The following is a 26,557-nucleotide window of genomic DNA, read 5'->3' on the forward strand; positions in this document are numbered from 1 at the left end:
GTAATCTGGCTCATTGCACGCATTGCAATTTCTTGGTGTTAAGTTGAGGTTATGTTGAGTCGATGATTTCGGGTATGCTCCTTTACTCGTTTTTCTCGACGGCATAATTCCACCTGGACACAGTAAAAGGGTTCTCCGCAAATGAATGTAACGATTTGCAACTTGTCGATTAAAATCTTGAAGATTTGTTACGTGGAAATTGCTGCGAACAATTTCGCCACACGTGTTTCGGGAACTTTCTAGAGAGCAAACTCGCTTTTTGATGGAGTTAGCTTCAAGATTTTAGCCCGTTTTAGTGTTTGAAATTCAAATCCAAATCCAAATGTAAAAATTATAACGTGTCGATTTCTATCCGTGCCTAACTGTTCTGTGTTACAAATGAGAATGAGTGTGTGTCTGACAGTTGTACTTCCTGTTCTAATGTGTCTAAAAATTACCCTTGTGGCAAGTTTACAGCCGGGTTGCAAACTCGATGGTGGTTGTCGGTAACACATATCAAAGGACCCAGTAATATTTTATATTTAACGAGTTCTTATATTTAAATTTATTAAATTTAGTTCTTATGTTTAAAAAACACTATTCTGGAATTCCCTTGGTATATATTGTATGTCAAAGACATGAATGGAAATCTAGAAACTACATTTGTGTAAAAAGTATGATGTTCACCCTTTTCACCGAAAAAAAACTTTTTGATGAAACAATTAGGAATGATAAATAAACTGTTAGCTCTAGCCACGATTTAAGCGATCAGTACTGATAACCTGCAAGTCACGAATGCTGCAAGCTGTAAGAAAATTAATTGTGCATGAATGAGTATTGTAACTTTGTATTTGTATAGTGGTATTTTGAATCATAATTTATTTTCAATGTAATTTGATTTTAAATGTACAACATTTGTTTGTAATTACTTATTTCTACTAGATTATCAAATAAATTACATTACAGGAACATTCGATGTCGAGTTTCATTATTAAGATCTAACTTAACTAATTGTGATGAAAGTGAGTCCCGCGTCGATAATCTCCTCTGAAATCGTAAAAATAAAAAAAAAGTAGTTAGGATCAACATGTGAATAATTACTTTGGGAACTGAATTGGTAAACTACTGTATACTGAAACAATAATATGTTTTTCTGGAATTAAAAAAAAAATGGTTGGAATAATTTTATTACAAACCCATTTTAAAAGTTCTTATGCAAGTAAGGCTGAAGGTTGGGGAAAAAGAAATCCATTATTTTTGTGTTCTAATTCTAAGCTTTATTAAATATGCTTCGGATTGTCCGATTTGGGTCAAAAATGCACCGTTCTGTTGTTTCCTCCTACGATTACTAACACGCCGGTCAACTTCGATTATTTCGGTGATTTTATCGACATTTTCGATGACGGGCCTGCCTGTGCGAGGTGCATCTTTAACATAAAAAATGCCTGATCAGAAGAAGAAACCAGAATTGTGCGTAATTAACTTTTACAATATCGGTACCATAAGCACCATTCACAATTTCTCTGGCTTGCATTTTCGTCTTCGTCAAAGGAAAACTGTAAAATTAACCGATAATTCTCTTTGTTGACTTTTGTTGTTTTCTTTATTTCTTTCTTTATTAAAGAGATTTTCAGCCAAAGGCTGGTTCATCTCTAGGCGACCTTCGTTGTTAACACAATGCAATTCACAACTAAATGGACGAACAAAAAACTGAAAATAATTTTTGTAAGTGTAAAATGTCACCTTGACAACGAGCATAATCTTGAAATTGTTCTTATTATACTTATTATTATACTATATTATACGATACATCGATCACTACAGCCATCTAGCGAGAAAATAATGGATTTCTTTTTAATCAATCTAATATTTTGTAAAAGAATAGAATAACTAATTAAATAATTGAAAATGAAAATATAGTACTGAGAAATATAGAAATAAAGAAATATAGTACTAGAAATTTAGACTTGTCCACGAAGAATAACATCTAATATTTAATTGCATTTTAAAAACATTGTTTTTTTCATGTAAATACTAACATGACAAATTACAAGGTTGTAGATTCTCGACTGTTATCATTACATTCAACAGTTGATGTCTTCACGGGTGTACTTTCAGATGAGCTAGATGCGATGTGCTTTGGCGACGGGCATTGGGCGTCGTGCGGTACTAAGCCCTCTTTGATTCTTTTCTTTTGTTTCATTCGGCGATTCTGAAACCAGATTTTAACCTGAAAATGAATAGATACTTGACCATAGGCTAAAATTTCATCATCCTCTGAATTGGAATTCGTTGGATATCACAGCTTTAGATTAACGTGACATTATCACTGTTTAGAAAATAACGAGTATGAGAAGAGTATAATTGATTTGGTATAATGAAAACACGAATACAACAGAATGAATTGACAACAACAAAAAATTGGAATATATAATTGAAATAATTGAATCAGGATTTGGCTTACTTGAGTTTCGTTAAGGTGCAAAGAATTCGCAATTTCGATCCTCCTTGCTCGAGTTAAGTATTTATTGAAGTGAAACTCTTTTTCCAACTCCGTTAGTTGTTTGTTGGTGAAATTAGTACGTCCAGTGCTTGTGCTATTCATTAAGAAATTAGTTTGGTGCGGCACTGCACTATCTAGAACCAAATATGGAAACGAATTAAAGAAATTTCGACTGTAGTTGAAAATGAAAAAAACTGCTACTTTCAATTTATTGAGACTTCTACTAATGAACGACACATTATCTTCATTGTTAAACTAATGATATTGAAAAATATTCGTCAAATATAAGTTACACAAATGATTGACTATGAATATAATTTTATGATTATTTTACGCTAAAAAATACTTGCTCAAACTGTGCTCCGTTAGTCCTCGTAGTGGATCAACCATGTGATGATTTATATGGAAATCGGAAATGGTTTGCGAGGATTTCTGTACTGCAATTAGAGAGATAGAAATACATCGTAGTAAATTAAAAAGATAATAAAAATAGGTGATTTTTTTAAATACAAAATATAATTTTTCTTTTACAAGGTAGATTCTAAAGTAAGATATCGACGGAAGTCATCGTTCCCATTCTTGAGTTTTTTTCAATGTGTGTACCGTTGCAACGAATACACTGTCATTTATGAAGTATGAGAATTCTAATTTTATATGTATGGAATTTTACTAGAATTAATTCTCGTCTCAAGGTAGTGTTGGTTGCATGATTTTCTTTTTATTAATGCTTAAGTATTATGCGAAATAACATGGCCTGATTTTATTCTGAATGGCAAACTCGAGAATACGCGTATTACGCGGTTTAAAAAAAATCCTGGAATGAACAGGAATAGAATTAGAAAACCCTACCATGATATGTGTGACGCTAACCACCCGACCACGGGAACCACCAACCTTGTAGTTACGGTGCAATTATATAACGGAATCTTTGGTGCAACAAAAAATGTAATTTGATCAAACAGAAATTCTATTGAGCTAATATTTATTTCATTCTTCAATGATTATTGCAGATATTCTTGCAATAATAGCTTCAGTAACAATAGCATCGTTGATATACACTCTGTCAAACTTCCCCGGCATTTGGTTTTGTTTGAGGTGTATATTATGCAGCACAAATTTCTATGTTGGACTTTTCTTCTAATTCCCATTTAAAACTATGATTAAAGTAAAATCAATTATGAATATTACGTAACAGCAACATGGCAAAAGAAGCAGTGCTTAAGTATATTCAAAATCCGTATCTTCGAACACTTTACTGCACCACATGTGGATAAATGACGAATAATTGTACGGCATTTGGTTTCGTTTCGAAACGTTTAAATAGCATGTACGGATATAGCCGATTCGGACGGTAGCAAACTTTATCATAGAGCAAATGTAAGCTTCTATTGGGCGAGAAATTCAACTCGCCCAATACCCAAGTCTTTATCTACGCTGAAACATAATAAACCTTACCAAATATTTGTTGAACATCTGATAAGCAAAGTCCCCAGCAAAAAAGCGAAATAGAAACCATCGATACACTTTCGTTTGGATTGACATAATGTCGAGATAACAAGGAATGGCTTCTGAACATGGTTCAAAATCAGAAACATCGCTCTTGGACGGAATTTCATATCTGAAATATTTTTTTCGTGTATCATTTAAGCAGTAAATGATTAATAATCAATTAGAATGACTGTGAGAACCACGACTATTCCATCCATTTTTCTAATTTTCTAAAAAAATCATTTGAAAAATTGTTCTCAAAAATTTTCAAAAGAAAGACTAGCGATGGACGCTACAATTTATATAATTTATTGGAGGTGCATTTCACCTTGGTTGCCTCTCTTGTACAAGTTTTGAAATGTACACTGCTTCCCAATAGAGATAGTTAGATTCCCATGCCATTTAAATTCTATGAATAGAACGTAAGCAGTCATTCGTCTCCAGTCGGGTTTTCCATTTAATCATAAATTTCACACATCCAAAACGTTTGGAAGATTTTCATAACGAGACGTTTTGTTGTTTTCCAAAGAATTTTTGCTGGTAAATTAGTTCGGTACATCTCTCGCTGAAACGTTTGGTATGCTTTTTGTTATGGTACAATCGGGCCGCACTCTCTTAAAAAGTTGAGGATTGAACAATTAGGGGTAGTGGGGGCAAATTGGTTATGGGGGGCGAGGTGGTTACCTGCTCGTTTGGTAGTATAACTATTGACTATAGATGCCATATTGATAGTCACCTTATGTTTGAAGAATTTAATGACTTTTGAGTCACCCTGTACTTCAGTAGAGCTGTCGGATATCAAAATATAAATAAAAACAGAAGTTGCTCCCTCGATAGCCATTCGGCCGTAGTTCTGTGCGCATGGTATCTAAGGAAATTTAGTTTATTTAAACTGATTTATTGGACAAACCATCAGTTTGGACGACTGTTAACATATTCTGGGAGAGGTGAACAGATATTTTGTTTAATCTCAGCGATCAATTAGCATAGACATTATTTTGATGTTTGGGGGCAAAGTGGTCATATATCGTTCTGTTTACTAAAGTTGAGATACCGCATCACATTCTGCTCTTGAAAAAGATCCTTTTGTGGCTTTGACTTTGGATAAATATGCGACTCTCACTAAACCAAGCCTCATTAGGCGGAGCGTTATGTGTTTCTTACTACGTTTTTATATACATGAGAAAATTTAAATTGAGACTCTAGGTGAATAGGCCAAGTTTATTTCATACATGTACCTACTATATCAAGTATGATTTGAACAAATTTGGAAAAAAAACGCATAAATCTATTCCATTTAGCTTGATATGTGCGAGTGACCACTTTGCTCCCCTAGGTGACCACTTTACCTCCAAGCAAAAAAAAAGTTCGGTTTTTCACCTTTTTTCAAATGATGAAAAGTGTACTATGTTGAATTTGTATAGTTAAAGCCGTTTGCTATCTTGAGGAACAGTGAGTTGAACTACAATATTCTTCGAGAAACGGGAATTGAATCGGTATGTGGACGCTGGAAATGGGCATATTCCTTAGGGTGATCACTATGCCCTAACTACCCCTACCGTGAATGAACTGAATTTGCTTTTCCGAAAATTGTTAAAATTGATAGTGTTGATATTATTTCTCAACAAGATGATACGACATTCTATACATCCGCAGTTACGATGGGTTTATTGCACGTTTGGCAGTTCGACAGATTCAATTCGAGCTTTCGATAATATCGTGAAATGACTTTCACAACTGGTCACCGAGATCGAGTGATTTAACACTATTTCATTTATTTTCTTTGGACAATGTTATGTCTACAGTTTTATGCACACCTAAAGCATAAAATTTTCCATTGAAATATTTTTCCCGAAATTTCTGTGTTTGATTACAATTTTAAACTTCATCGCATCGTGAAAGCTATCAAAAAACTACTAGTTATTAATCGGCTAACTAGTAGAAACCGGAATTGAAACTCATTCACGGCACTTCTCTGTGGATGCGCTAAAAATGTTCCGTAACCTTATCTGTTTGAAAACATTTTTTTAAATTCTTAGCAAAAATGATTTATCAAGAAAAACAATTATATAAATATGACTTGGGCTAATGCAATGTCATATTAGGCTGTCAAAAAAGTCCTGCGGTATTTTTTTTGAATTTTCATTTGTTCATTGTTCAGTTACAATCATCTGTTTTAAGTCAAATATGCGCCGTTTTGTTCGATGACTTGTTCCCAACGAGATGCCAACTTCATAATACCCCTGTTATAGAAGCTCGCTTCCTTATTGGCAAAAAATTCGGATAGCCAATTTTCACAGGCCTCTTTTGTGGTTAACTTCTGACTACCTAGCTCGTTCGCCATGGATAAAAACAGGTGGTAGTCACTTGGTGCAAGGTCCGGACTATACGGCGGATGCGAAAGAACCTCCCATCCTAGCTCCCGGAGCTTCTGGCGCGTCACCAAAGAAGTGTGTGGCCTGGCGTTGTCCTGATGGAAGACAATGTGGCCTCTGTTTATCAAAGACGGCCTCTTCTTCATGAGTGCTACCTTCAAGCGGTCCAGTTGTTGGCGGTACAGGTCCGAATTGAGCGTTTGGCCATAGGGAAGCAGCTCATAATAGATTATTCCTTGACAATCCCACCAAACACACAGCAGAACCTTCCTGGGCTTGGGCTTTGCCACCGTCTGAGCCGCTTCAGCGGGCTTCGACCATGACCGTTTGCGCTTCACGTTGTCGTAAGTGACCCACTTTTCATCGCCAGTCACCATCCGCTTATGAAACGGGTCGATTTTGTTGCGATTCAGCAGCGATTCACATGCGTCGATACGGTCAAAGATGTTTTTTTGCGTCAACGTGTGTGGCACCCATACATCGAGCTTCTCTGTGAATCCAAGCTTCTTCAAATAGTTAATAACGGTTTGATGACTTATCCCCAGCTCTTGGCCGATGCTACGGCTGCTACTATGCCGGTCTTTCTCGGCTAATTCAGCGATTTTGTCGCAATTTTCGACGACAGGCCTTCCGGAGCGTGGCGCATCTTCGACGACCTCTACACCAGGACGAAAACGTTGAAACCATCGTTGTGCGGTGGAAATGGAAGCTGTATCGGGTCCATAAACTGCACAAATTTTATTGGCAGCTTGAGATGCATTTTTGCCTTTGTCATAGTAGTACTGTAAAATATGTCGGATTTTCTCTTTATTTTGCTCCATATTTGCGACACTATAACTCACGAACGACTTAACCAAACAAAACACTGTCAAGGACTATATTATAGCGCGCAAAAATACCTTTCCAACAAGCTATAGTATGACTCGATACAATGAATACAACTAGAACTACGCGCTTACAACGACACCTCGCGGAAATACCACAGGACTTTTTTGACAGCCTAATATTTATATAATTGTTTTTCTTGCGTGGTATTTTATAGAGGCACAGAACTTCTAAATAAACGGTGTTAATTACCATGAAAGGCTTTAAGGTATCTTTTTATCACTTTAATTTAAATATGATTTCCATCATAAGGTCACTTCGACTGATTCGGAAGTCAGAGAAAGTTGTCTTCCAAGACACCAATCGTCTACGGATTCTCGGCGTGTAGTCCATATAGTGATATAGTCCGACGAAAAATATTCCAATCGGGTTCATTACGCATGATTATTCGATCGTCGAACGTTTTTTTCAACAAATCAATTGTGACACGCCCGGCGTGGCATGTTGCAAGCCTGGACAAATCCCGAGTCAAAAATATTGCCTGGCTGAACGTAAGGGGGATTCTACAGGTAAGTTCAAATTCGTCTTCGCAGATAAATTCTCTCGCAAGTTGACGTTACTTGTTGATACTTGTGCAATTTTTTATTTCAATTCACCTCAACCACCGTAAATTAGTATACTGCTTCAACATATCTCTTCAGATATTATTGATTTTAGAATCAATAGTTTTGTTGTTCCATTATTCTGATGAATTATAATAACCGTCAGTAAGGGGGATTCTGCAGGTAAGTTCAAATTAGTCTTCGCAAATTAATTTCTCTCGCAAGTTTACAATTTGACAAGATATTTGTAGTTGTGAAAAGAAAACAAAGGTTTCCATCATTGTAGCAAATATGAATGGACAACATTACAAGGAGGAGTGTCTTCAAGCTTCAAAAAGTGCAAGCTCTACAAAACGCGTGACTACAGTGAAAGCCAGAAGAAATTTATTTGACGAAAAATCCCCCGACCAGAACAGGAATCGAAGCCGTGTGTGTGACGCAACCACTCAACCATGGAAGCCATTGATGGCAATGGAACACAAAGGAAATATTTTAGTTTGAAACCTTTCCAATATTTAAAATTTTTGAAGCCAAATCTTCCAATCATTTAGTTTTTGTTTGTATTCACGTAAGGACAATCACCACTCACGAGACGGGATGTGGACTAAGACACAATAATTATAGTTCTTACAAACATGAAAAGGAGTCAAAATTATCTTTTTTTGTCGCCCGATTTCGAGCTCCATGCTGCTCATCTACGATTCCATCGAGGCGACATCGAAAAACATTTGATACGTTACTTGTTGATACTTGTGCAATTTTTTATTTCAATTCACCTCAACCACCGTAAATTAGTATACTGCTTGAACATATCTCTTCAGATGTTTTTGATTTTAGAATCAATAGTTTTGTTGTTCCATTATTCTGATGAATTATAATAACCGTCAGTAAATGCCGTAGTCCCTGCAATGTCTGACTGACTATTGGATAAGACCAATATTGCTAGACAAGACCAATCATGTAGAAAATAATACACTCCAAGAAGCAAAAATAATTGACTTGTATATGTATCATGCAAACTGCCTCGATGGAATTGAGGCTTAGCATACATTCTTGCCACAAAAAAATATTTGCACGGAAAATAGACGCAAACCAACCATTCATAGAATATATTATTGTAGGAATCAATATTTATGTAGTGATTACGCATGTTGAAAGATGTTCATCCAAGAAACATTCAAATGTAATACATTTATGAAGTTGTGTTTTCGCATTATGCTTCACTATTGGAGCAGAGAAATCATATTGTGCTTAATACATAAACAAATAATGGCTCATGATGTTATCTAAATATAATCTAAGAGCGGTGGTGACGAAATTTAATATCTTATACTGGATTGCTTTCATCCCCTTCTGATCCTGGATAAGATATCAAATAACAAGAGTAAAACGATCAACATTACGCAACCGTATATGTTTACCAATGTCGTTGAATGAGTCAAATGCTCCTGTTGACTTATACTTCTGTTTTCATTATTGAAAGATTTGGTAACAGTTAGAAGCTGCAATGGTTGAATGATGCGATTAACTTTTAGCCGAAGTATTACTGACTATAATAACGTCACTGATTTTTGAAATTATTTTAATGTGATACATTGATTAAAATATAATGAACACCGTTAGGCAGCAACATTAACAGCTATGATATCTTCACTGTATTGATAAATTCACTGTTCGTTCCTTTTGTTAGTCTGGCGTTACAGTTTCTGGATTCCTGGTTTTACCTAACGCTGCCGTTCCGATATTATTATTTTTGTTCACACTGTAACAATGCTACCGAATGAGCCTACATGTAAAGGATTTGGTTTAGTGGGTGATCAGTCCCACAAGACGTCTGGGTTTACTCGTCACAGATAAGGCTGATAGTCTGCTCTCAGCCACCATACCTTTTTTACCGTTCTGGTCGTTTATCTGCTCTCAGCCACCACAGCAAGAAACCATGCTTATCTTATATTTTACTCAACCAAGCATCAGTTTATGCTTTTCCTAAACGAAGCTTGATGTTTAGTGATCCTGTTCACGAACTAATACGGTGATCCTATAAGTAATAGATATCGGTACTCAATATCAAACAAAGTAGTCACCCGCACAAGACAACGCACTGCGTTGAATGCATAGGAATGTGGGACCAAAATCATAACAGCAGAATTAAGCCATTGTAACACTTCGGTGTAATGGAAAAGATTTTTCATAAGTATCAGAACTACTGTTTGCATAAATGTCTCATGGTATTTGAATAATCGCATAGGTGTCTCAAGCGACAAAATCATTGTTTATCTAAAGTGAAAAGTTCTGATCATTTCGGATACGCAGAAATCATTATTTGGTTTAAATTTGTTTAAATTATGTTGAAGTAGTTGTAGGAGCGGCACACGACAGTGTCTGACCCGGAGCGGGCGGCTGGCTGACCAAAGATAGCTTGGAGTGAGTTATGTGCTACGTTCGTGTTTCGGGGGCACTCTCGAGCCCTTTTGAATCACGCAGAGGTTTAAGGCAAGAGGATGGACTATCCTGTATGCTATATAATATAGCCCTTGAGGATGTAATCCGACGTGCGCATTCAGGCGCACGACGCATTCAAGCTGGAAATCGTACATACTTTGAGCTAACGGTGTACAAAACCTTAATAAGACCAGTGGTCCTTTATGAACTCGAGACTGTGACGCTGCTCACGGAGGACATACGCGCTATTTTTGGTGGTGTACAAACGGAGAGCGGAGAGTGGCGCAGACGTATGAACCACGAGCTACAGGCACTACTTGGAGAGATTCCCTTTGTACACCTGGCGAAAGTCCAGTACGACCCCCATGCCCAAATTTAATATGACCGCATATTTCCTCCAACCCAAACGGAATACAAACTTTCATTTGAATCAAAAATACATGTTTTTTAAAATCTGCATTGTTAGGACGATTTCATTTGGAATTACCCTATATGGTACACTATAAGAGCTATGGATAAAAACGTTGTTTTTTCATTTGTCACGACATTGTCAAAAGCTTGGAGAAGATATAATACTCATCGTGAATCTTACTAAGACAAAAATACTTTCAAAAATTCTATAAATAGATCAGATGTTAATAAGATTATCATATGAATTTAAATACACTATTTTATTAATCATCGATTTCATAAAGATGAAAAAAATTCGGACGGTGAAAATTATGAAAAAACTCATAATTATATATTTTTTTGTATCGCGCAACACTGTCAAAATTCTGAAAAAAATCACACATATCTAGAAAAGGCATAGAAATACATTTAAATACGAGTTAGAGTAGTACTGAATCTATAAATTCCTCGAATTTTTTAGGTTTCAAGATTTTTTAGTACTTTAATTTTTGATGAAACAATTTTTTGATATTACTTCTCGATACACCATATTAACACGCAATTTCAGATTTTTTTTTCAAATTTTTATCTCGAAGCTATCGAAAATGGTGTGCAAAAAATTGAAAAGTACGTTTTTTACCATAGATTCTATAGAGCACCTCATAGGAGTTAAAAAAATAGTCAAAATTTCTTATTTGGTACCCTATACACTATTTTCCATAGAGCGGGTAATTTGGTCTGGGCACATTTTACTTCCTTACCCAGCCAGGTCCTTTGCTATTTGCACACTAGAATTGGTTACTAAACACTCTGGAGTAAAAATGACTGAAAAGGATAGACACGACACCATATTTTTGAACCTTGATAACGCCAGATTATATGCTCATGGATCTACAAATAATTATCTAGAAAGGATGAACTGGGAGGTTCTACCTCACCTGACATTTTTCCCCTGACAATGCTCTCTCTGATAACTTACTCTGCTCCATGGCGTCCGCTCTTTATGAAAAGTGGTACCAATGTTATGAAGAAGTATAAAAATTGATAACTTCATAATTGGAACACTTCAAAACAACCAGAATTCTACCAAAGTGGAATTCGTGTATTGCCTGAAAGTGACCGAAGGTTGTTGCATGTTTTAAATGAATGTTTTTTATTTAAAAAAAATTAGGGGCTAGTCCAGGACACGACCGCATTTTTCACGTAAAACGACAGATTTTTTTCTATTCTATTCGTTCATTTATCACTTCGAATATTATTTCAGGAAACATCGAAATTCTCAAATTTACTCTTTAGTATAATGTTTTGGCCCCTCTACTTGTGTGGTATGGTAGAAGCAACTAAAGACGGTTGGTTGATGATTCATTTTTATCCTCGTGTGATATTCCCGCCCGAAAATATCATAGCAACCTACGCCGTTGTTATGATTTCAAGTAATATTCGTTCACATGACAACCAAATTTATGCTAAACAATGTTGTTGCTGGGTTTGATGACGAAGCAACTGTTGTGATTTACCTCTTTACAAATATTTAGTAGCCCTGACAAACGCCGATGAATGAATGGTTGCACTAAGTGGCACAAACTGCAATATTTGCTCTCTACTCAGTGTCCGTGGAGGAAGCATTGTATTTTCACTTCGAGCGAGCGATTTACATGAAACTGATTCGCAGTGGTATAAAGTTGAAATGCATAGAAAAAATGTATGAGGAAATGCCATTAGTAAAAGTCGTTGACAGCGCACTGGGTGGAACGAGACTGTGTGATAGAAATCGCGAATTGTTTCTTTCGTAGCAAATAAGGGTGGATCTTGAGTTGCAATATTTCTTCTCTCCGCTGTGCAGGGATGGTAAAAAAGACAGGTGGGTAATGTCGGGGACATAACCGGAGTGACGTAGGACTATACAAAGGGGACAGCTTTTGTTAAATATATATTTTAAATATATTGTTTTATTTTCTTCTCCTACGTGAATACCTACCTATCTACCTGAAAAATGGATTAGTTTACTGTTTACTCTTTATGAATATGTTGATGGTTCTGAAAAGAACCTTTGGTGTTGTGTTTTTGTTATCACTCGATATTCCCATCTTGTTCGGTTAAACCTTCCTGTTTAGCTATTGCGTTTGCCACTCGCCACAGCTTTCACAGTTGGAAAATTTCTTCCCATCCAGCTTGTGACATGTTGTTCAGTAAATTACATTTAATGCAACGTGCCGGAGAAACACTTAAAAACCTTAGACTCCATCCAAAACTGGGCTCTAAAAACGGGTTTCAAAATTTCCCCGGAGAAATCCAAACACATACATATCGGAAAAGCTCTCAGAAGGAGAACCTATCTTCAGCTCAACAAAATCCCGATCCCTAAATGAGGACATTGAAAATACTAGGGGTTACTTTCGACAAGAAACTCAACTTCCTATCACATTCCCAAAAGACCAAAATAGCCACCAGAAAGAAATTGAACATCATCAAGACTATCGCAGGCAACCTAGCCTCTGGTCATAGAAAGACGCTGATAAATGTTGAAAATGTTTGGTTGGTCCCACAAATCTTTTACGGAATAGGCACCTTCCGCCGTGGAGGGGACAAGGTGTTAAACACCATTCAACCAATTTGCAATAAAGCAATAAGGCTCGCAATTGGCGCTTTTCCCTCCAGTCCTACTCTTGCTGTAATGGCAGAAAGTGGGCAACTTCCCTTCACCCACCTGGTAACAAAAGCCATCACTAATAAAGCCATCCGTCACTTGTCACTCCCCGAAAGCGACCACAATGTCCCATTAATAAATAGGGCTAAAACATGGTTCAAAAATCTTACGAACAAAGATCTTCCCGATATATGTGAACGTTCATCTGCGACGGGAAGAAATTGGAACGTCAAACCGCTGAACATTAACCTTGAACTGTTCAAGGCAGTTCAGGCGGGAGACCCTTCTCCAAAAGCCAAAGCCTGCTTCAATAACCTCGCTGCATCCAATTTTCAAATTAATCACCAGGTATACACAGATGGCTCAGTCAGTGCCGATGGAGTTGGATGTGGAATCTTTGAGAGTAGATACACTGGTAGCTTTTCTCTTCCACCGTAATGCTCCATCTTCAGTGCGGAAGCTTTCGCCCTTTTAATAGCTACCCAAGAATGCACCCATGATTTTCTTCCTACCACAATATTCTCCGACTCAGCTAGCTGTCTCCACGATCTTCTGAGTGGAAACAGCAAACACCCATGGATTAAGCAAACAGAAGAGGCTGCTTCAGATAAAAACATCTCCTTCTGCTGGGTTCCTGGTCACTCAGGAATCCGCGGAAACACAGCCGCCGACATACTGGCCGGCAAGGGCAGCAAAATAGAACCCCCAGACATGCCCTGTCCTCCATCTGACATTGTCCGCTGGGTAAAACAGCAAGTCCGTGAAAGTTGGGACATAGACTGGATAAACAGCCGTCCCACTCATCTTCATAAAATCAAAAATTCCACTCTCCCTTGGGAGGACCGTCTCAATAGTAGGGAAAGGCGAGTCCTTACCCGTCTTCGAATTGGGCACACTAACTTCACCCACTCACACTTGTTCTACAGAGCCGAAAAACCCCAATGTGCTTGCAACGTAGCACCCGTTTCCGTTAGCCATCTTCTATTAGAATGCCAACATACCAAAGATGCTCGAGCCCGACACAATATAGGTCAGAGTCTCCGAGATATCCTCAGTAGAGACGAGACCCAAGAAACCAATCTTATTGCGTTTCTGAAAGAAACCAACTTCTTTGGTAAAATCTAAATCGAAACATTAAATACTTTTGAAATTGTTCATTTATTACAGTTCGCCACTTCACGGTCATGTATGCGTGTTCTTGTGTGTATATACATGTATGTACCTACATACATATATATACACGCATCTATTAATACACATTCTCACATATATATTCCATTTATTACATTACTTAACTGATTTCCTAACTTTACAGCCACACTCACCAAGGAGGATAAATTCATTGAATAAACCTCTCCATTTTTCAGTTCTTCTATATACCATTAAATTCAAAACCACTATATTTTATTCAAACTGTATTTCATTTCATTTCACAACCACCCCACACCCTACTCCTCCCCTCTTTCCTTCCCATACCACTCCCACCCCCTTCCACTCCTCTAATCCCACCCAAATCCTTTCCACTCCTTTCCTTCCCATCCTCCTGAGAAGGGCCTTTTTTTGTGTTTTTTTGTTTTTGGAACACGCCCTGTGCTTGGAGTCTAGGTCATTTGTGCTTCGTCACTGCTTCGGTCCTCGGATCAGTAAATATTTACTTTTCTTTACAGCATATATTAAATATCTTATGAAGCATAGGATCCCTTCCTACCTTCTTCTTTAACCGAGTGTCGAGCGGACAGATTTGATGAGTGATTTTTTTTGGTTTCCCTTTCGCCAGTCCCCTCTGGGCTTGTTTTATTGTGGCTCTTCACTGGGCTAGAGGCGAATGAACTGCAAAGTTTAAAGCCTCTTAAAAACAAAAAAAGAAAGAAAGAAAAATACATTCATTACGATTTGTTCGCTCGTTGGATTCACATGCAGGCTAAAAAGGGTCCTTTTCAGGATCACAAAATTATCTTCAATCTAAAGAGTTTATTGTTTTGTTATCACTCGATATCCCCATCTTGTTCGGCTAAACCTTTCTGTTTAGCGATTGCATTTGCCACTCGCCACAGCTTTCACAGTTGGAAAATTTCTTCCCATCCAGCTTGTGACATATTTTACAGTAAATTACATTCAATGGCACGTCGCATTACCACCACTCAGTATCGGATTGGAGGTAATTTTAACCTGTAATTGAACATTTGCGATGACAGTGGTACAGTGTCGACTTTCAATGTGGGGTCATAATTTGGACCCCGAACTCTATGTTTACAAAAATGTCCAACTAAATATGTCGCATTACTGGTCCGTCCAATTAGCTAAATGTCGAGATAAGTGTAAATTACTGTACTTTCAATCTAGAAGCAATTTAAGAATTGGTGAAAATCAATAAGCTCAGAATAACTGCCAAATTCACATACTCGTCATATCCTGGCAAACAAATTATGAAAAAATCAATTTGTGTTTTATTATTATTTTGGATAATGTTTTAGAAAGCAATGAACTGTATTTCCTAAACTCTTTTTTGAAAGGTTTAATGGCCCTGAAAAGCGCCTTGTTTTATGGAATGGTTCCAATTTAGAAAACTTAGAACTTGTGGTTTTGAAAAAAACCATTTCGAACGCCCTCGATGCCGCCTTGTTCTGGATTTGCCACCAAAGCAGTTTGTATAAAGAACAAACTTTTTTCTTCTGCTACCTGATGCCGTTTTGCGATTGCGTTTGCCACTCGCCACTCGCTGCAACTGCCTGTTGTCTTGATGTCCACCGAACCGAATGTGTTCTGTTCCGAATGCGGGTTTTCTTATCGTCGCGAGCAGCTTTGCCAGCTAACTCGATCACTTCAGCGGCCGAAACTATATAACGCCGGCTAGGTGGACTGGTGCACTGGTACTAACGCGCTCGGCCTAGCTACCCTTTCCAGATCAACACGGTTCGAGCGGGATTTTGCCTTTCCCTTCACTTTTCCTCCTTTACCATGTCCAGACATGGCTGCTTGGGTTGGTTTGTTTATGTGTTGTGATGCGAACCGATGTGGTGTACGGTTTGAATGAGAATGATCGTTACGGCAGCGGAGCGGGGATTTTTAAGCTGACTGGCTGGCTCGAGAATTACGCATGTGTGAGACTGCGACCAATGTTTCGTTCATTGTTTTCTTTTTCCTTTCCAATCGTGCTTCATTCTATTTCGCTGCTGCTCTGGTTGCCCGTTTTGGTCGGTACGATTTGAGGAGCACAAAATGGACCAATCAAAAATGGGCACATAGTGCATTTTGACAATGCTTGATATTTCACAATTATTCAATTATTTATCTCAAGAAAAATAAAATGTTATTCGTTATGATAGATGCGTGGATATATTTCCTATCAATTGATGCAAAAACCTTTGCGATCTATTGAGAAATGCTCGAGTTATAAGCGTTCCAAATCTTGCATTTTTTTCCTACTTGTTCAGTGCCTAGATTTCCATTTCACCCCCTATATCTTCCGGTTAGACGTAGTCCTACGTCAAAATCACACTTAACGATCAATGAATAAGTATATCCCTCTAGTCGGATGTTTTTAAATCACCCCCAGCAGGCGATGCTCTTTTATTCTTCATATGTACACAGAGAGAATACTTGGAACGGTGAGCTACCAAGATCTCAAAAAAGCAATATGAAAGCGGAATCCCCACTGCTTGCACTCTCGAAGCATTACTTCTGCTACTCAAGTTTTATCGTGAGTGCAAGGCACAAACGATTAATCCCATTCCATAGAGCGAATGATGAGTTCTTGATCGGAAAGTGTAACAAGAGACGAACAACTGAAATCTTACGACACTCATCGAGGGATTTTTAATTCTCTATTGCACAGACCGCAGTGAGTGGCTGACTCAGTCTCGTGTCGAATTTATTTTGCTGTCGTCTCCCGCCCGATAAACAGCAGACGGGTAATGGATGCATTTGATTAATTTTATTACCAGCAGATTTGGGCGAATCTCATCCCGCCCAAAATTGTTTTTAGATTCCAATAATTCTGAACATTCACATTTCTTTCCAAATAATTTTTCCAATAGTAATTCAATTAGTGACTTCACGAAACACCTTTCGAATTCGATTGAATTTCAGACCCTTTTTTATTTTGTAGATAAAACGGATCACATATTTGATTAATTCAATTCTGTGTGGTTACGTTCTTCGTTGCGGATAAATGTAATGAAATAGTATGGACGTATGATATTCATGTATCGTGGACTTCCGACATATGTGGCAGTAGATTTATCGAACGACTTTTTTTTATATCCCTTCAAACTTGTTGCATCTCTCAAGTGTACATACTGCTTTGACCGCAGATTTGCATGGTTGAATCTGGTTAATTTCAGGTATTCAGTCTTCATATTGTCGAATGAATACTGTTGGAACAATATGTATTGCAGCAAATGATTATCAACATCCTACCTTATCATCAAACGGTATGCGAATAATTTCAGTGAACTGACGGCACTGGAATAAAGGGTGTGTCACATCAAATTGCATCACGGAAAAAACGCTGTAGAAATTTATTTTTTAGGAATTATATCTTCAGCTTTCGCTTATAATCAGATAAGAGTGTATAGATCACGTTGGCCATGCTTCAATGTCAATTTTTCGTAAATTTGGAAAAATGTCGTCGAACGAAAAAGAACGTCGGGAATTAATCCTGCGCACTCATTTCGAGAATCCGGAGTTGTCACATCGGGACATCGGTAAGATGCTGGGAATTTTCCAATCCACGGTCAGCAGAGTACTAAAACGATACTTCGAGAACCTAACCATCGACCGGAAGGTGATGAACGGCAAAAATGGATGCTCCGTCAGTGAAAAAGACGGACGTTTATTCACTCTGATAATAATTGTGTGGTCCTCACATAGCATATAAAGGGTGTGTCACATCAAATTGCATCACGGAAAAAACGCTGTAGAAATTGAATTTTTAGGAATTATATCTTCAGCTTTCGCTTATAATCAGATAAGAGTGTATAGATCACGTTGGCCATGCTTCACTGTAAATTTTTCGTAAATTTGGAAAAATGTCGTCGAACGAAAAAGAGCGTCGTGAATTAATCCTGTGCACTCATTTCGAGAATCCGGAGTTGTCACATCGGGACATCGGTAAGATGTTGGGAATCGTCCAATCCTCGGTCAGCAGAGTACTAAAACGGTACTTCGAGAACCTAACCATCGACCGGAAGGTGAAGAACGGCAAAAATGGATGCTCCGTTAGTGAAAAAGATCACAAGCGCGTAGTTAAGCAGTTTAGACGCGGTCCGAGAAGTTCGGTCCGGGATGTCGCCAATAAACTGAATTTGTCAAGTTCATTCGTCCAGCGGACCAAGCAGCGGGAGGGCCTGCGTACATACAAGGTTCAGAAGGCTCCTAATCGCGACGAAAGGCAAAACATGGTGGGGAAGACGCGAGCCCGGAAGCTGTACACCGAAATGCTGACGAAGCCGCATTGCTTGGTAATGAACGACGAAACCTACGTCAAAGCGGACTTTCGTTAGCTGCCGGGCCTGTTGCTCTTCTCCGCAGAGGACAAATTCAGCGTTCCGGAGGAGATTCGCAAGCAGAAACTATCCAAGTTTGCCAAAAAGTACATGGTGTGGCAAGCGATCTGCTCTTGCGGAAAGCGGAGCGCCCCCTTCGTGATGACCGGCACAGTAAACGGGCAGGTTTACCTTAAGGAGTGCCTACAGAAGCGCTTACTACCACTATTGAAGCAGCACGAGGGCCCGACCATCTCTTGTCCGGATCTCGCTCCGTGCCACTATTCAAACGACATGTTGGAGTGGTACGAAGCCAACGGGGTCACCTTCGTGCCAAAGGAAATGAACCCGCCCAACGCGCCGGAGCTTCGCCCAATAGAGAAATATTGAGCGATTATGAAGCAGGCCCTCCAGAAGAACCCAAAAGTTGTCAAATCGGAGGTGGACTTCTAGAGAAAATGGATTTCTGTTAAAAAAAAACTACAACTTGACGTTGTACAGAACCTTATGGACGGGGTAAAGAGGAAGGTGCGAGCATACGGGCTTGGGCTCGAAGTATGAATAAAAAGAAATTTTTTTTTCTGTGATGCAATTTGATGTTACACACCCTTTATTCTGATGTTTCATAACACGGCACTCTATTGATTATTCGCCGAAAATGAATAAAAAATATCCTTGAAGTTAGCCTACGGTTTTAGTAGCAGTGCAATATGGTGAGCCAGTCTCAGGATAAGAAAAAATTTAACTAATAATAATAAAAATAAAAAAAAATAAAGCTTTTTTTTTGAATGAATCAATAGTAAAACAAAATGTCAAAAAATTTCTCAGCTTTGTGATAGCAGATAATCATTATCCATTTGAGTTGTATGAGTATTCCATCCCCCCACAAACTGTGGATAGTCTATCTGCATACAAATTGTGTAGAGTTCCACGATCCAAAAAAATTATGAGCAAATATTTACGTGCTTATACAAAAAAACACATGTTGACATATTTGCGCTAATTTATGTTTTTTGATTAATTCAAGGTAATCAAGGTCTTTTCTAGATACCTCGGCCCCGAAAAAAGTGGTCTGTATTTGGGCTGGCGGAAAAATATATCTCACAAGACCACATGTTCGATGTCGTAATAGCCTTGGCCAATAACGCATTTACATTAACTCATAAAATTAGTGATTTGAGGGGGATTATTGTGTGTAGATTAATTTAAACACCATCTGAGAAATTCTCTGTGAAACATTAAACATTATAGTTGTCCTATCTGCTGTAGCGCTTTTTTTTTACTTTACCCAGTTTCATCGAAGTATCGTAATCGTAAAGCGTACGTCATAGAGACACTCATTCCCATGGAGCAAATTCTTGTTAGGAGTTGAAAACAAAACGAGGAAGGAGAGTAACTCAATTATTCGAACTAGCTTCAGTATAGCAATGCTTTGGTCAACTCAGAGTTACCAAGAGAAAATCATTTGGTTATGATGGGTGAGGATTAATAGTTAGTCGCAGTTTGCACAGATTGCGATCTGTGCAGTTTGCGATTAATCGTAAATCACATCATGCTCCCTTGTTTTCCATCCTTGCCGCTGTGTATGTAGAACGAAGATGTAGAAGACGTAGTCCTACGTCATAATACCGTAAGACCATATTTGTACGCCTAATATATAAATTTAATCTAATCCCTGGTTTTGTTCTTCGCTGGCCATTACTTTCTGGACAATCGTTTTTGACCAAATCTGTACTATTCCTCAACATCAAAATGACCAGAATTATGTATATACGTCATTTGAACATTTATTCATGAAATTCTTAACATGTGTCCTTGCAATTAAACCTGATCAGTATTATCTTCTTCTTCTTCTTCTTTTTGGCTTTAAGAGGGTTTAAACTTTTCAGTTCATTCACCTCTAATTTGTATTATTTCTTTCATCTTATCGGCACATAGTCCTAACTTTTCGGTGGTACAGATGTTGTTCACGTTTGAAAAAAAATACTCGCTCAGTCAGAGCATTTAAACCTAGAAACCACGATTCGAATTCAACCATTTTCTTCAAATTACCGAATAAAATATTTGAAAATTCGAAAATTCATTTAAAAAAAAAATAGTGCTAACGCATGCATTAGAAAAAATGAATAATTTCGGATGGCGATAGAAAAAAACTGGAAAAGATAATACAATGGAACAAATTTTCCTTGAATCTTATTTTTATTAAGGCTTCAACACAAATGATTCAACGCTGTTGAATCGCAGTAGCCTTGGCGAAAGCTTTCAAGCAACTTTATGATTTTTTCACACTGCCAACTTCACCCGGAGCGAAGAAGATGTACATCCTTAGACACTTCGTGTCCACCGGATATAACCAATTTGGTATTTACAACATCCTCTCCTGCTGCTCCTCTAGCCGGGAGATCGAAACAACCGGCCAAACGGCGGTGAAGAATCTGGCCAGAATGAACATTTTTATGCGGAAGCGTCAGATGAAGTAGGTGTAGGTGCTGGTGAGAAACCCCTTTCCGGCTAAGCGCTATGTCGTGCTCATAATGAATGACGAAACCTACTTGACGCTAGAATTCAACGAATGGCAGGGGACCGGGACCGGGTAGATTTCCTTCAATAATTTCATGGACTAAAAGGAGAAACAGCTTACCGCTAGAGCCACGTAAAGGTTAAAGAACATGTCGACATACATCTTTTCATCGGCCATGGTTGAGGTTCCGGTTGTAAGTCCGCCTGGCACTTCATTTACTTCATCAAACATCCCTGCCTCTTTCTGTCCAGCATCCACTAGTTCTTCCGACTTATCTAACACGTTGAGCTCCGACGGAGCTATACGACCGAGAATGAATTTTTCGTCTGACTCACGTCGGTCCCTGCGAATCGATAGGACACTTTTATAAAAAAAATGTCCAATTTTGTTGCTGTCGTTCCCAGTTGACACTCTCTAAACGAGAAGTACACTTTCGGTGCAATGAAACTGGTTTAACCTGTTAACTTTCGGATTCATTGGAAGCATTCTTGAACAGTCTGCCAAATAAATGTTTTTTTGAGGTTCATGCATTTAAGAAAATCAACATGATCTTTACTAATTTCTAATATTATATATTGATATATTGATATCGCGGGACATTTTCACTTTGCCAAATGCGGGACGTTTCGCAGGACGTAATCTAACGCGGGACATTCTGTCGAAATGCTGGTCAGTTTACTCAACATAGTTTCCTTCGAGGGCAATACACAGTTTCCAATATTTCGATTCCCTTTCTGTAGCACGAAACGTCTAAGTCTTCGGAATATGTTTCAGTGCCACTCTGTAGATTGCCTATTGGACTCAGAAATGTGGTAATGGATCCACGTTTCATTCATGTCACAAAACGTCGAGGAAGTCCACACGAATACGCTTCAACAACGGCAAACCGGCTGTTGAATAGCTTTCTCATGTCTAAAATGACGTGCAAAATGTATCCCACGTGTTCTTTTGAAATGCCTACGGCCTCAGCTAATTCGCGTAACTTCACTTTAAGATCGTTCAAAACGAGTCGATGCACTTATTTCTGGATTCGTAGCCTCTTTTGGCCTTCCAGAGCGTGGTGCATCTGCGGGGCTTGTACGGTCGATTAATTCACTAACCCACCGAAAAATTGTTGTTCTCGAAGAAGCAGAAGTGGAATAATTTTTCGTCAACCACTGCATTGATTGTTCAGTCTTTCCCATCAAAATACAATGTTTGATACGAATGTTCAGGTAGTGAGACTTAAACAACTGTAGTTTGTGGACAAATGAACGAAATATCATAAATCTTCACACATAAGCTAGTGACAGATGAACCTTTCGAAATGAATCTTGTTTATTTTTTTAATAGCGCCATCTGTTGAATAATCCCTGAACTTTTCAGCCCATGTATTATTATTAGTATGCACTGACTACTTTCTCAACATGTGTGCATAATCATTTTGCAAAATAATTTCACCATGTTCACCATGTTACAACCGTTCATCTTTCAATTTTAGGATGAAACGCGTGAAAAATACTGGTAGATTTTGACAATGCCAAGCCAAACATAGAGCATCTTGGAGTGGTGGATGTTCCATTTTTCACTTACGGTGGAAGCAAAACCGGTAAGTCCTCACAAATTCCTGCATGAAGTTGTCTCAATTTTCTTTCTCTGGTCAAAATGCCCTGCAGCCGACTTCCAATATACTATATATATAATACTTCCAATCTAACGCCGCTCAACATCTCTCGGTTCTAATTCGTATGGCACCCGATTTCCTTGGTTTAGCCCATTCCCATTACATTGTTGATTTTTTGAACCCATTTCCATTATGTTTAGGAGTAGCTTATTGAGTCACTAGCAATAAACGTGCCAATTCGTTTCTGATTTTGACACGGGTCTTGAGGATGTAATATGCCGAATGATTTTTTTTCTTTTCCAACGTTTACTTCGTCGGTCTTCGATGTTAAAATTGGAATCTTTGTGGAAAATACTTACGACACGTTATTTCACTAGTAATGCCCTAACCATAATTATTCGATAGCATTTGATACGCTTCAATCGCAGAATTCTTCGAATTGAAGCAGAAAGCAAAGAATTCCGCGAAACAGAAGGATTTGGCACCTTAACTAACATTTTCAATCATTAATATCAAATCAATCAATGATTGCATCGAGCTATGCTCATTTGTTGTATGAAATCTACATTTTATTTATTTCGATCAACATTTATACCTAAAACTATCTATAAGAAAACGGTAGAAATAGCTGAACGTTTAAAGCATGACTCGAATTGGTTTTTAAAACGAAAAAAAAATTAATGAAAGTTGTAATCATTCCGGAAATTATTATTCAAGACCTCTTCTGTACGAAGAAGAAATTGAAACGTCTCGCTCATTATGGAATGTATTCAGTACCAATGTTCAGTCGAATAAAATAAATAGAATAGTACGAGAATTCTAAACATTATTACCTTGAAATTGAAATTTATGTTGAATGTCTAACGAGGTGATATTGTGTGTTTGTACGCAACCCCTCGCACCCCTGCTGATCGGGGTTGAATCGAACAGAGCGTGCTTGAAAATTTCGTAGCTGCAAAATCCCCAGCCATGTTTTTCTGCGCTACGAAATAATGGTGTGCATCTCGAACCATTTATTAGATATGCAGAGCCTAGTTCAAGTGAATAATGCTGTTCACGCAGGAAAAATAAATTCTGAACATGGTTATACATTAAGTAATGAAACTCCATGTTTAGTATGAAAAATAAATTGCCGTGAAAATATTTGTAATATTACATTGTCATTGAATAATATGAATATAATGTTCTACAGTTCTAGGCCAACCATTTTCGTCCCATGTCCTTCCAATGTCTTATTTGTTTCAATCATTCTATTTTTTCAGTCGATTAAATGACTATGGAAAAATTGCACACATTAACCATATTCATCAGCATTCATTCGAAATAATAGCATAGCATATAATAGCATACATTTCAAGCCTGCTCCGCTCTAGGCCTTCCAATAGTTTTCAACAGTATCATTTGAATATAAGTGCGTATATTATCGGAGAAACACTTTTAAGCGTAAACATCAACTTTGATCGCAATTGATGCATTTTTATATAACGCAAATGCAATACGGAACACACGAAGAAATTGAATTGTTGAATGTCAAATGGGTTTTCGATTTTTCCGATGACCTCATATGTAGAAGGTGAATGACATTGTTACCCAGCTTAAAAAAAATATTTGATTTGGTCGTGTTATCTACAACACCTTTCAAGGCTACCTTTCCTTCTTTCACCTAAACTAGTTAAAATACAGCACACCGCTGCTAATTATTTTATTGATCCTGTGTAGCGCCAACAAACATCATTCAAACAATAGGGTGGCAGGCAGACTGGCAAAGCAGTATATAGCAAAGCAGTTGAGGTTTGCATGTCAGTTGACGTGGAAATATTATAATTATGTTCAGCGATTAAAATCTTATATTAATGCACGCTCCGTTTTCGAGCCGTCTGTTAATTAGTACCAACACTTGAGTATTCCACCCTCAAGTTGGAATTGTTACGCATACATGAGAAGTCTAGGTCCTGTTGAATGAAAACATATTTGGGAAAAAATACCAATTAACAATAGTTTTTATGAGAATGGCAGCTAATCCAAAATCAGTATGTTCAAGTGTATGCATATCAATGTCATTGCAATGATTAGCATACAGAATACTAAATTCTATTAACACATATTTTCTATGTAGGGAAAGTTGATTACAGCTAATCGATATAGCTTCAAACCTGAAATTTTCAAATACTGAAAATATACAGCAGTACATTTTAAACATTTACCGGTGAAAATTGCAATACTAATTCATAAAAAAATCTTCGTAAATAATTGAAACGTGCTGTTATTTAGTATCAAATTGTTGTGTCTGTTATCAAAACAGTGTGCGGTTTTGATATGATGACGCTATAAGGTACATAATAATTGTATAAGAACAGAAGACAAAATAATAGAAGAATGGAAGAAGCTTCGCTATGAAGATCTGATAAATAAGTTTTGACTAATTGATTTGCTGTAAAAAACACTTACGTTGAGGCTTTGGCACATTCCTTTTGACTTGCATCCATTTATATGTTGGAGCATTATGTTGGTTTTGTTGCTGCGCGTGGTCATGTCTTAATTGAAGTATCGAAGGATTACTTTCGTTGTCATTGGCATTAGAGCTGTTCCCAGTGGTGATTTTAGTATCCGTTTCTAGTCGAGCAGAACTCAGCGCGTGTGAATCGAGTGTATTGGCGGTATTTGCGATACCTGTTACACAGTTCTGTTGCACTTGATGGTTATTATTTTCTGTGTACAACTGATGAGACCAAGAGGAATTTGGAATAGAAGGGTGATTGAATGGAAGTTCGCTAGAATTCACCGGTTCACCGGTTAGGCCAAATGCTCCGTACCGATGTATATGTAACTTGTTTTCTTGATTTATTAGACTATCTCCACTATCCTGTTGGCTGTACATGTAATCTAGATTTGTATAACTTAAGCCATTGTCAGCACTGATAATCCTTGTTTGTTGAAACGAACCGGCTGCAGCTTGACTGTTGTTGTAAAACATATTTTGTGTTTCACTATCAAAATAAAGATCCGATGGGGAGTTCGATGTTGTGATTCCATATTCAACTGCCGAAGGACTATACAAGTGACTATGAGAATATGGAGGTTGGGGGCCAGGATTTGGTGAGTTTGTACAGTTGCTGCCAATGTTGTTTGTTGTGCCGCTCGAATGGGAACCGAAGGATGCCGATTCCGACGGATTACTAAAATCAGTTATTGCTTGACGTTGATGATAATAGTGATGTTGGTGGTGATGATGACTCGATGAAAAGTAAGTATATCCATCTGATCCTAACTCGTTGTTTTGAAAACCACTTGCGTGCATTGCATGACTTCCGTATACACTAACATCAATCATATTGAGTTAAAAAACATACGCGATCACTTTTCCCCTTCAATGTAAAACTTTTCACATGATCATTCACATTCCAGTTCATACGACATAATTACAATATCAATGTGTATTTCGATAAATTCGAATGAAAATTTCATGTAAACACAATTTCAATAAAAAGCAGCGAATTTGCACACTAATTTTTGTTATCGATTTGCGACGGAAGCACGCGAAGTTGTTTCTCCTTGAACGATTTTCTTCAGACTGAACGTTTTCTCTAGCTTATACTGGAAGGCAGAACCGCTACGTAAAAAGACTATACAATGAGTAATCTACCCTGCTCACACAGTCAGTTGTATATTTGTTTCACTCTTTCTTACGTCGTTTTT

General features: G+C 37.8%; 1 protein-coding gene across 2 annotated transcripts; it reads right to left on the reverse strand.

Annotated features, from left to right (window-relative positions):
• Nucleotides 1-847: 847 nt before the first annotated feature.
• LOC129768469 (homeotic protein labial) lies at nucleotides 848-26,418 on the reverse strand. 2 transcript variants are annotated; one of them, XM_055770153.1, is made up of 5 exons: nucleotides 25,310-26,418; nucleotides 2,833-2,919; nucleotides 2,444-2,616; nucleotides 2,019-2,191; nucleotides 848-1,026 (listed from the first exon to the last, which is right to left on the reverse strand). In XM_055770153.1, the coding sequence occupies exons 1-4, from the start codon at nucleotides 26,190-26,192 to the stop codon at nucleotides 2,027-2,029; spliced, it is 1,308 nt and encodes a 435-aa protein (XP_055626128.1). In that variant the 5' UTR covers nucleotides 26,193-26,418; the 3' UTR covers nucleotides 848-1,026; nucleotides 2,019-2,026. The 2 variants fall into 2 exon arrangements, with proteins under 2 accessions (XP_055626128.1, XP_055626127.1); XM_055770152.1 differs by having other exon boundaries at nucleotides 2,019-2,209.
• Between the last annotated feature and the right edge of the window lie 139 nt (nucleotides 26,419-26,557).

Source organism: Toxorhynchites rutilus, chromosome 2 (genome assembly GCF_029784135.1).
Source record: "Toxorhynchites rutilus septentrionalis strain SRP chromosome 2, ASM2978413v1, whole genome shotgun sequence".
In the NCBI taxonomy this organism is placed as follows: Eukaryota; Metazoa; Arthropoda; class Insecta; order Diptera; family Culicidae; genus Toxorhynchites; species Toxorhynchites rutilus.

Excerpts from the sequence above, each read along its gene's own strand:
- LOC129768469 (XM_055770152.1), bottom strand. The coding sequence starts at position 26,192 with ATGATTGATGTTAGTGTATACGGAAGTCATGCAATGCACGCAAGTGGT. Across the intron at positions 2,920-25,309 it reads GAATGTGCCAAAGCCTCAAC|TACAGAAATCCTCGCAAACC; the intron begins GTAAGTGTTTTT and ends CTCTAATTGCAG. Across the intron at positions 2,617-2,832 it reads ACTAACGGAGCACAGTTTGA|ATAGTGCAGTGCCGCACCAA; the intron begins GCAAGTATTTTT and ends ATTTGGTTCTAG.